General features: G+C 36.2%; 1 protein-coding gene across 1 annotated transcript in view; it reads left to right on the forward strand.

Annotated features, from left to right (window-relative positions):
- RUNDC3B (RUN domain containing 3B) overlaps positions 1–12,116 on the forward strand; it is a 58,764-nt gene that overhangs the window by 12,238 nt on the left and 34,410 nt on the right. Inside the window, exons 3-4 of the mRNA XM_074574608.1 lie at positions 7,472–7,605; positions 10,628–10,713. Of these exons, the coding sequence (XP_074430709.1) occupies positions 7,472–7,605; positions 10,628–10,713 (220 nt within the window). The remainder of the gene's footprint in view (positions 1–7,471; positions 7,606–10,627; positions 10,714–12,116) is intronic.

A 12,116-nucleotide genomic window follows, 5' to 3' on the forward strand; every position in this document is an offset into this window, starting at 1 on the left:
CATTTTCCAGTTGAGTGCTGAAATTTCCATGACATTTCTTAAACTCAGTGCAGTTTCCTACAGACTTATTTCCCCCCCACACACACACACTTCGTGCTTACCTTTCCCTGATACTGGCCACGGTCCTCACTGGATCCTGTGGTGAGCGAGACCATGAAGTCAAACAGGCAGAAAACTAATGACTTTCCCCATAGATGCACTTCTTCAACCCAGCTGCTCATTTTCTTAAGAGTGATTTAGAAGTGGGTGTTTGCTTAATAATAAAATGAGGTCAGCATAAATATATCAGTTCACACAACAGAGATCTGCGACTGCAGCTTGAACACAGGTATCTGTCCATGTGATACAGAAGACTTAGTGCATATGGCACCAAAATAGTTCCAAAAAAGGTAACATAATATGTCATGGCCAAAAGGCTATATCTGTACTACCTTACAGTTACATGTACATCGATGCCAGTAAGTAGCAGTCAGGAATAGGCTGGTGGTGTTAGAAAAAGCAATCTGGCGCTCAGCCTATTTTTGAATTGCCCTAAAGAAGAGAGAGTAAGCTGTATTAACTGTCTTTCCAGGGATTGCAAGCCATTGACTGCCTTCTGCTCTAGAAAGTGGAGAGATACTTATGCCGGTACTGTCTAATACTGTATGTGTAGCATACCTGGTACTTCCTAGAAGTGTTGGATTTATCATGAATGCAGAGTAGACCAAATATGGTAATGAGGAGGATATAAAGCATGTCCTCTTCCTGTCATTAAAATAAGCTTTGCGACATGCCTGCTGACCAGATCTGATACTATTGGACAGGACAACTGAAGATCTTGAAAAGGTAGGAGAGAAGGAGTAACAGGAAAAAATATGAGTGACTAATTACTCTCTTCTTCCTTCTCAGGAATAAGAATTTGCATGATTCTATAATACAGCAGAGAGTAAGAGGTATTCTGAGTGGATACAGAGACAATGTATTTGAAGGTCTCTGAACCAAATAAGATCTATAGTCCTGAAAGGGATTTTACAAATTTGTATACAAATATATGCATGTGTGATAATATTTAAAGCAAGCTGGGTAATTTCAGGAGGCATTTTTTCCCCCAGAGAGTTGTTTGGAATTTGTTCCTTTCTTAACCGTTCTGTACTGTGGAGATTAAGATGTATCTTGTAGTTGTCTTGGTGGTTTCATGTTTTCACTGCTGGCCACAGATCTTTCAGGTGTATTTCCTGTGAGTGTCCTTTTTATGAGATCAGCTAAGTATGGTTAGTGCAGAAATGGTAGGGGCATCAAAAAGTGTTCAGCAACAGAACTTGGGATTTGATCACAGATATATCCTAGCTGATTTAAAACCTGAAGTCAATTCAAAGTGATGTATATATTGTTTTTACTAGATCAGTGGTGTATAGTTTTCTGCCTTTTTCTATCACTTTAAATTGGTTTTGAGTTAGTACTGAAGAACATTAATAACTATTGTAGATTTTTTTTCTGGCCGTCATCTCAAATGTATTTCTGAAAACTATTGTAATGTGTATGTATTTGTTGACTTACTATGTTTTCATTATAATATCCCTTACAGCAAAATGTGTTTATATCCAAACTGCTAGCCAGCATGCATGCTTAGAAATAGTTTTGGTATATAAAATAAGTTCTGTCACCGACAATGTATATAGTGCATCTTGCTGGTGACTTCTTTAATTTTTGCATGGTTACTGTGAGTGTACTTATCATCTATACACTTAGTTGCATTTACCTCTGTCGCTGCATTTACCAGTGACACAAAATAGTGTGCTGTGCTGTGCTATTTTGACCCTTTCACAACTTCTGTGCGTCTTTTTTAGAAGGTATTATAAGCACGTCAAAAGCTTCTGCAAAAGTTGCCCATGGAAGCTACTTGTCTCTATCTGGTCTATGTTATTCCTAATTTTTAGTGACTGTGGAGTTCATTTGCTTGCTTTTCTTTTTTCTTCTGGAAAACTTACTATGAGTAGTAAGCTTCTAAGTTGATAAGTGCTGCTTGAGTGGAAAGATAAATGTAATAATTTTCTTCCTTTCCTTGTTCTATAAAATGTTCTAGTTTCATGCATTATCAATAGTCTTGTGGTGCTAATGGTAAATGTTTGTATTAGTGTCGTCACTGGTAAATGTTCAGTTTTTGCACCGCTTCTTCATGGTATCGTAAATTATTAAATAATTCATTTTTGAACTGACTTTTCTTCATCTGCAGTGCACAATTTATCCCTTCCCTTATGGTTTTTATTTTACTTATTTATTTTTAGGAAGGAAAAAATAAAAAAGAGCACTTACTACTACCTGTTATTTCATGTAGTCTCTTTCTTTTTAAGCAATGAATATAATTTTTATTAATCAAAATTCCCTGAGTTCTAATAATTCAGGTTACAAAGGGAAAGGGTATGAATTATGTCTGCAAAAGACAACTTGCACTTGTAGGTCTAGGTCACAGGTGAGGAAGCAGGGTTCTTGGAGTGAGTAAGATGCAGCTTGTAATGCTGCTCATCCTGAGAGACACAAGTCTGCTGGATAAAATAGTTAAGGTAATGGAGATATAATGGGGGTGAAAAAGGTAGGTTAAGGAAATAAGAGCTGAAGGCACCGCTGTCATGAAAAAGAAAGTCTAAGCATATAGCTGCTGTGGCCCTTTATTTGGTGCAATAATGCTATTAGCAGAATAGCTTTTGTTACTAGATTAAACATTTATACATGCATAGTGACCCTATTACTGGTTTTGGCTAAAAAGACGTAGTAGGGCTCTTGTGTAATTTGTGGTTTAGCCCATTCTCTGTTCTCCTGTATGGAGAAGAATCTTAAATGAATTTATAATTGTCTTGGAGGACTGGCTTTATGAACTACTCTAAATTTTTAATTTTTAATGACCCATTCTGTAGGCCCAAAATAAAAGACTGGGTATCACAGAAATTCCTCAAAGGACTAGCATGCCAGTTTATTACCAGCAAGTTGTATTAAGACTTATTTTTAGCAGGATAGAAAACTTTGCTGTGAACTAAATAATACAGGGAAGTCTGGAGAAAACCTGCCTACACCTTAGAGCATCCTCATCGTTATTACTTTGTAACTGTAGAACTTTGTAGATATGAAATTGGACTGTGATTGAGTAGGAATCAAACTGTTTAATGTCTTATTTGTGAATAATTTCTTGGGCGTGAAAAAAGATCTGCAGCAACTAGTGTTGCAGATGTTCCTATCTAGTTGTCAGACTGGAGCAGAAATGAGTTGATACAAATAGGTGTGTAGCAGTATTCAAAAATGTGGTGAAATAAAAAATTTTCACAATATTATTTCTATTTGCTTTGCAGTTCCATAGACAGGAGTTGAAATAATTTGACAATGTTTAATATTAAACTTGCAGCTTTCATGCTTACCTAATAATTTTGTTTGGCTGACAAAAACAATAATACCATTCCTGTTGGAATAGCTGTCAGTTTTGTATCTTCTGATGACATATAAACTTCACAGCAAAGACGACATACTCTTTGTCCTTTGGACTTCCCAGGAAACTTACTCTTTCCATAAGTATAAGGAGTTGACAGTGTGTACACTAGAATTAGCTTTCGAGTTTATTAGGACCCTTTAAAATTTAGATATGATTTTAGAATCATAGAACAGCCCAGGTTGGCAGGACCTCGAAAGATCATCTGTTCCAATCATTTGCGGGAAAGGGAGCCTAGATGAGATTATCTAGCACCCTGTCCAATTGCATCTTGAAAACCTCCAGCGATGGGTACTCTACCACATCCCTGGGGAGGTTGTTACAGTGAATGATTGTTCTTACTGTAAAAAATTTCTTTCTTAAGTTGAGATGAAGCCTCTCCCAGTGCAATTTTTACCTGTTGCCCTTTATCTTCTCCGTGTGGCTTCTTGTAAAGAGAGGGCCTCCATTGTCTTTGTAGGCGCTCTTTAAATACCGGAATACTGTGATGAGTTCCCCTCTGAGCCTTCTCTTCCATAGGGAGAGAAGACCTGACGCCTTCAGTCTCTCCTCATGGGGCAGGTTCTCCAGCCCTTTGAACATCTTCATGGCCCTCCTTTGGACCCTCTCCAATCTGTCCATGTCATTCTTGAATTGTGGGGACCAGTACGCCAGGAGGAGTGCTGAGTAGCAGGAGCTGTTTCATTCCTCGTTCTTGAGAGTTCCTTTGGCTCTGTACATTGAGTGCATTGAGGGTCAAATAGAATTTCATACACTGAAAGCTTTTAAAATTGTAGGGAATATCCAGCTTAATATCTTATTTAGTAGTTATTAAAATACATTCACACTATTCTAGGTCAGTTTTTTCCAATATTTTTCTGTGTGTAGTATGATTAAGGAAGTTTTTCTTCGGATGGCGTTAATTTCTAGAGTGTGGGCAAGGTTTAAAGTTGTAGGGAGCAAATAGTGAACTATAGAAGTCCTTGGTTTACAAAAGGTCCTAAGCCGGCTGTTACTTTCAAGTGAAGACAATTCCTACTGAAGTCTGAAACCCATCATACCCTGTCGCAGAGCTGGCTGCGAGATGAGTCCGCTGTTATGTCAGAGTATATTGTAATTATGGACAGCTTGCTGTGTTGATCAGTGTAAGCCAAATAAGCGCTATGCGCTGGTATGTATTTCTGTTATAAAGGTATTTTTATTTTTAAATGGTGTGTATTTTTCAGGTGTTCATTAGTAAAAGGAATTGCTTTGAATTGGTGATTTCAGAAAACTATAGAGTGAAATCATCTGTTTTTTGCAGAATAAATTCTGTCCTTAAGATAGTTTGAAAAAGCTGCAAAAGTTATTGTGTGATATGCTTGCCTTTATTAGTTGGCAGTGGAATTGGTGACACGAAATTATCTTCACACTTAAGTTGCGTTTAATTTTTCAGGTATAATCCCCAGGGCAAAAATGTTTCTGAAATGGTAAACCATATGAAAAATATCTATAGCTTCTCATGTTGTTAAAACGCTGTTGAATTTTTCTTGCTGTCCGCTACACTTGGTATTTCAACAAAAATAGTAAGTTCGTAAGAGTGCTTACCTCATGGAAATTCTTTTATTTTAGTCCTTAGAGCTGAGAAGATCTGAATCTGCAGTAACTGAAGCACCTTGGGATTTTGTTTTTCCTTTGGCATATTGAATAGTATATATTAATTCTTCCTGCTTGCCTTTTTTTTTTTTTTTTGCAAGTCTTTTGTCAAGCTTTGAATTTAATGAATAAATCCATGTAGCAAAGTAAGCAGATGGACCACAAAGTGAAGTTACATGCACCTGCTAGGGAATAAACCCCACCGTTTCAATTTCTTAAGATCAGAGGAGACAGATCTTTGACACTACTCAAAGTATGCTTGGAGCTAAGATAAGTCATGCTAGATAAAAATATCCTTGTCATCATACTTTGGCATTTTATGTTCAGTATGTATGATTTTCAGTATATATGGTCTCCTTTCTCCTTTGGATGGTCACACTCAAAAAGTTGCAGTCAATGGCTTGATGTCCAAGTGGCAACCAGTGATGAGTGGCATTCCTCAGGGGTCGGTATTGGGACCGGTGCTGTTTAACATCTTTGTTGGTGATATGGACAGCGGGATTGAGTGCACCCTCTGCAAGTTTGCCGATGACACCGAACTGTGTGGTACGGCCGACAGGCTGAAGGGAAGGGATGACAGGCTTGAGGGGTGTGCCTGTGCAACCCTCATTAAGTTCAACCAGGCCAAGTGCACCTGGATTGTGGCAATCCCAAGCACAAATACAAGCTGGACAGAGAATGGATTGAGAACAGCCCTGAGGAGAAGGACTTGGGGGTGCTGGTGGATGAGAAGCTTAACTTAACCGGCAATGTGCACTTGCAGCCCAGAAAGCCAACCACATCCTGGGCCGCATCAAAAGAACCGTGGCCAGCAGGTTGAGGGAAGTGATTCTGCCCCTCTACTCTGCTCTGGTGAGACTCCACCTGGAGTACTGCATCCAGCTTTGGAGGCCCCAACATAAGAAGGACATGGACCTGTTGGAGTGAGTCCAGAGGAGGGCCACGAAGATGATCAGAAGGCTGGAGGACAGGCTGAGAGAGCTGGGATTGTTCAGCCTGGAGAAGAGAAGGCCCCAGGGAGACCTTATAGCAGCCTTCCAGTACCTAAAGGGGGCCCACAGGAAAAGTGGGGAGGGACTCTTTATCAAGGAGTGTAGTGATAGGACAAGGGGTAACAGTTTTAAACTGAAAGAGGGGAGATTTAGATTAGATATCAGGAAGAAATTCTTTATTGTGAGGGTGGTGAGGCACTGGAACAGGTTGCCCAGAGAAGCTGTGGCTGCCCCTTCCCTGGAAGTGTTCAAGACCAGGCTGGATGGGGCTTTCATCAGCCTGGTCTAGTCAAAGGTGTCCCTGCCCATGAGGGACACTAGATGATCTTTAAGGCCCCTGCCAACTCAAACAATTCTATGATTTGCAGTATCAGTCTAATATATTCTTTCTTGGAATCTGAGCTTTCTAACAGGAAAAGAATTAAAGTCTTTCTGATAAATTAGTAAAGCTTCAGAACTACAACTCAGGACTCAAAATAAAATAAAATTAGCTTAAAAATAAGATCTCATGTTATATGAAGAAAAGGTTTTGCATATACATAATATGGCAGTCGCCAGAGGGCAATGTTAATCTTACTTTTTACATACCTGTTTGCAGTTGTAAACTGTTCAGTCTGAAAAATGGGGCTGAACTGTTCCGTCTGTGATGAAATTTATTTTGTATGGACCAGTTGCAAGTAGTATGTAATTTTGCCTTTCATTTTCTAACTTCAATACATTGCAAGCTGGAAAAAAAATTGAAAGATTTTGGTTAAAGTGCCAGAAGAGATATTGATTTGCTCAATTCATTTTGGTCAGCATCCTAAGGAATGTTCTGTGTCTACTCAAAATAAATTGTGACTGCAAAACATTTTGGTCATGCATCAATTTCTCCTTCAACGAAAGCCCATTTTGAAAAATTCCAATCTGCTCCTAAAATAAAGACAACACTACCATAGCAAACAGTGGTCTTTTATTTATATATATATATATGTGTGTGTGTGTATTTTTTTAAAAACTATTTTTTTTAAAGAACAAAAGTCTCTTTACTTGACTTGGTGAAACACATGGTACTACCTAAAACAAATAATACAAATACTTCTTGCATCATATTTTTTAGTCACAACAGCGTGTGCTCTATTGTGATTTAAGAGTCCCCTGAAGAACTCTTGAGTATTATTATACCATACTAACAAGGAAAAATAATGGCAAAGTACACAAAAGCCCCAAACTTTTCTTTGTGCGCCGGTGAGCTGCATAATGCAAACTTTTTTACACTTGTGAGCCAGTTTTCAGTAGGAATTTATGGTCTTGCTAGTGTAAAATCCTGTCAGTGCAGGCAACCTATAGGGGAGTATTTTAGTTACGTTTATCTCAAATAAGCACAGAGGGAGGTTCATAAATCTTTACATATCTTGTATTTTGATTTAAGGTCAGATCACCTGGTTTGGCTATGAAAGTCCTCGTAGTTTCTGGGACTACATCCGAGTAGCTTGCCGAAAAGTCTCTCACAATTGCATCTGCAGTATTGAGAACATGGAGAATGTCAGCTCTTCTAGAGCTAAGGTAGGGAAGAGAAAGGTTAAATTGACTTTTTTTTTATTATATTGTTCTGTGTAAAATATAGATGACATTTCTGTACCCAGAAGAAAAACGTATTACTAAGCTTGCCCCGCAAAATTTTTCATTGTTTGAATAATTATTTTTTTTATAGGTACCTAGTAAATATTTACTTTAAAAAACCCCACTCTAAATCTGAATATGTTTCATTTTAAATTTATGTTATTCAGTAAAATAAATCTCAAATTCTCTATTTGGTGAGCATGTTGTATTATAAAATTATTGCCTTCACATTCTTGTAAATTAGGTTCACGTGGGCATGCCTAACAAATACTACTTTAAAATTGTAGAAAAGTGATTTATTTTTTTTTCCCTAACCTAAGTTTCATTTTATTTTGTAAATAATTAATGCACTAATAGAAAAGGTGTGATCAGCTCTTGAGTTCGTTGGTGTGATTGTGCAGAAAGCCTTGAATAGATTTATTTGCTAACAAAGATCCATAGTTTTAAAGGATCTATATAGAAATAACATAATTTCTGATTGTAGGTATGATGGAAATGTTAAGGAAGTAACAATTTAATATGTTTATATGCCTATGAATTGAATAAGAATAAGCTTTAAACTGACCTGTCATTAAATCTTAATAATGTGAGATAGTATAGACCAACATCTTAAAAAGAAAAAAAATAAAAAATGCTGTTGGACAGAGTTTACAAATTCTTTTTACTAGATTAGAATGCTTTTCAATAGTTTGTATTTCTGTGTAAAGCAGCCTTGATTGATAACTGAGAACATTCTGACTTGAAAGTATAAGTAGTATAAAAGGATACTCAAGTAACAGTCTTAATCCTTTTTATTCCTAAACAAACTGGAATAATTTGTTTGAACTAGTATCCAAAGTGTGTTCCATGGCTATTCTAAAAATCCTGTAGTTCCAGATTTTTACTATACTCTGGATTATTCACAGTTGGTGTCATTGGTCAGGTGCAAATATTTAGCTCATTATATACAAAAACTTCTTAGGTTTTTTCAGGGGCATGACTGTGTGGTTAGTACAATTTAAATTATAGGTATTTACACAACCAGTTTTCTTCAATAAAAGATGATGCTTAGATCAAGCAGCACCATGAATCTAGTAGATTTTTGAGTAGCCATTCTCATGATCCACCGTATTGCAGAACAGCTTATTTGCTATGTCTGCTGTTGCCCCTTTCTTCTTTTGTATGGACTCAGTTTTAAATTTCATATAATAAACATACCTGTAATTTGTGTGAAAGCTTCGAAATACTTGAGATGCTATGGCAAAAAGCTATCGATTGGTTTTCCTATCCAGAATAGCTCTTCCTAGCTCTCGGTGTACTGGAGTGGCAAACTGATAATTTAAGTCATGCAGCTTTTCTTCTTGCTTATGTTGAGATCCGGAAATTCAGATAATTCAGAGAACTTATTTCCAAATACTTTCTGGAGAGACTAATGTTCTTGAAACTGATGACTGTATTGCTTATATTCAAGATTTATTTTAAAGGTATTTCTGAATGCCAAAATTTTAATAGATATGAATGTTTGAATTCAGTAGATAGTAAAAAGCAAAGCTGTTTTCTGAAATACTCTTGTAAATAAATTAAAATTTTCTTTTACTCTGTGGAAAACTCCATGCCAAATAATAAAAAAATACACTCATTTGTGCAACAAGTGTGGAGAGCAGTGCTGAATTTTTAAAGGGGTGTGTGTGAATATTATGGATGTCCATATCTGATAAGGTCGGAGGCATGTTGACACGAATACTAGTGGTATTCATCAGTTTTACTGGTGGTCCAAATGGGTGTCTGCTTCAGCCCAGTAGCTGTTAGTAAGGATTTGCCAGTGCTGGTTACCCCTGCTTTCACTGGAGCTGCATTGGCTTTAGTTGTTACCTAAGCAGCAGCGTCAGGGTCTGACTGTTTTGCTCATGTTGTAAATAACTGCAACATAAAGGCAGCTATCCAGATAAACATCTTTTTAATTTTAGTGAACTCTGTGTTGAAGTTTTTGCTGTGTTGTTGGTATTTGTGAAAACAAATTTTTTTTTGTTATTTAGCATCTGCCTGTCTTATAATTTTAATTTGATCTTGGTCTATATAAATTAAAAGTAGAATTATAATCTAGGACAGGTGATTTTGGTAGAATGTCTGTAGTGATATTCAGCTAGATGTCAATAAACACCAAATATATTAAGCAAGAATTCATCTTATTACTTATATAACTTTTTTGTAAGTTTATGTGGGTTACAAGAAATGTTCCTGGTGTTCTCAAACTGACAGTCATAACTATGCAGCCATTTGAAATGTCTCTTTCGTGTGAACTACAATCCTGTGCACTAACTAGATCTATAAACATAGTGCAACATACATACCTAAAGGTTATTTTTGAAGCTATTGCTATTGTTTATAGAACTGTTTGAATGAAGTTTTGCTTTTGGACTATAAGTTTTAGGCTTCTTAGATTTGATTTCATCAGTATGTTATGTGCACCTTCTATTACGATGTCCTTACTGAGGAGTGGAAATAATTTATGCAAATTACAAAATAAAAATACGTCACTGAGTTATAATTTTTCTTATTGATCCCACAAATATTTGAATGAATGCAGAGAATTAGTTTTTTACTTAAATGACCTTGAGAGTAGGTTACTGCTGCTTTACAGTGAAACTGATTGTATGCTTCCAACACCATTATCTTTAAAATGAAAAGCTTTCTGCCCTGATCTGGTGCCACTTATGCACATGAAATTTTCAAAAGGCTGGAGCATATAATTAAAGCCAAATCCTTTTTTTTCCTTCAAATTTTGAAGAACATTTGTAAGAATGCATTTTCTGTTTTTATTATTGTTATTACAATGAAGTACATCCTAGCAACAATTTCTGTTTAGAGGTAATTCTGTTAATCAGTTCATTTCACCCAGGTAAATCAAGTGTATTCATTTTCAGATGTAAAATTAAATGTTTCATTTTATAATACTTAAACAATTGATATCTGTTTCTTCTTGCAGGGTCGAGCCTGGATCAGAGTAGCACTTATGGAAAAGCATTTGTCTGAATATATTTCCACAGCTCTGAGAGACTTCAAAACAACCAGGTCTCTAAGATTTTTATTTTTGCAATATTTTAGCAAATTTTGCTTAAGTGAGGGACTTAGGTTTGAAATGTTCCACTTGATTTGTATAGGAGGGGATGTCCCTAATAAGAGTTGTAACCTAGTAAAAGATATCTGGATTTGGTAAGGGTATCTGGAGTTTATGGGTAAAACTGCAAAATTGAAAAGCCCTTTGTGATTTTAAAAATGTAGAAATAAGTCTGGAATTCTCAAAAGGTCAAAAGAGAAGAAAACCTCTCTAAAGAAGGAAATAATTCTGAAACTGTGGCATGATAAGGGCAGAAGATGTAGTGTTCCTTTCAAAATTGGCTATGGTTGACAGAAAGCCCTAGAGACTCCGTAAAAAATAATTTTTATTGGAACTTTTCTTGAAGAAGAAAGGAAAAGAATTCCAGGAAACTTTTGAGAAATATAGAAGAACAGAATTAGTGATCAGGCATAGCTAGGATTCTTGATGTAATATGAAAAATGTATCCTCTAATGATAAGAGGTGTTATGGACAACAATATGCTTTGTGATAAAAAATACTCTGGCCATTTTAGACTGGTTCTAGATAATGTGATTGTTATACGATGCTTTATCCTGTAACAAGTGGATCTTGTAGATTTATGATGAAGTCATCTTAAATATGAGTGAGTCTGTAACACATTGTGGTGCCTTCTGTTGAACTCTAAAAGTTTTAGACATACTGAATGGACTATTTAAACAATAAGAATTTTCTCTGTAAGGACTTCTGGACTTCTGTAATTCTATTTGTCCATAGACCTCCATATATTTTGCCAATATTAAAGTGACTTTGAAACACAACAATTAATGTCCCATTTCATTGGTTTCCAATAAAAACTGTCTTTATTTTACCCAGATTTGCTTGCATTTACAGTAGACAAGAGGCTTATAAAACAAAGATTTCTGGAAAACATTTACTAGTGTTGCCTCAAACTGAAAAGTCACTTGGGTTTTTTGAGGGGGAAATGAGAAGGAAGAGGAGGCTCACAAACTATGTAGTTAAGTAGTACATTCCTTCTCCCTGTCTGGTAGTGCAGTCCGTTTGCTAGTGGATAACAGTGGTATTGTTTTATTAGCAGTTTCAAGTTAATTTATTTGAACATGTTAATGTTTCATATATTTGAATGTTCTTTCAGTGGTATAGCTTTTGGAAACAACCTGTCTTGCATTCCAAACATAGTAAGTGCAAAGTGTTTTTTGAAGTAATGTTTCAGATCTTGGTAGTGTGGATTTCAAATCCACTGGCAATAATGGGCACGCTCTCTTTTCCTGTGTGGGATTTTGTATACCTAATAAGTGGCCTGATTTTTTTGGTGATGCTTTACACCCTTTATTTAACACTTCAAATTATGTATTGTGCTATATGTATATTTAATAAT

This window comes from Larus michahellis, chromosome 2 (assembly GCF_964199755.1).
Source record: "Larus michahellis chromosome 2, bLarMic1.1, whole genome shotgun sequence".
In the NCBI taxonomy this organism is placed as follows: domain Eukaryota; kingdom Metazoa; phylum Chordata; class Aves; order Charadriiformes; family Laridae; genus Larus; species Larus michahellis.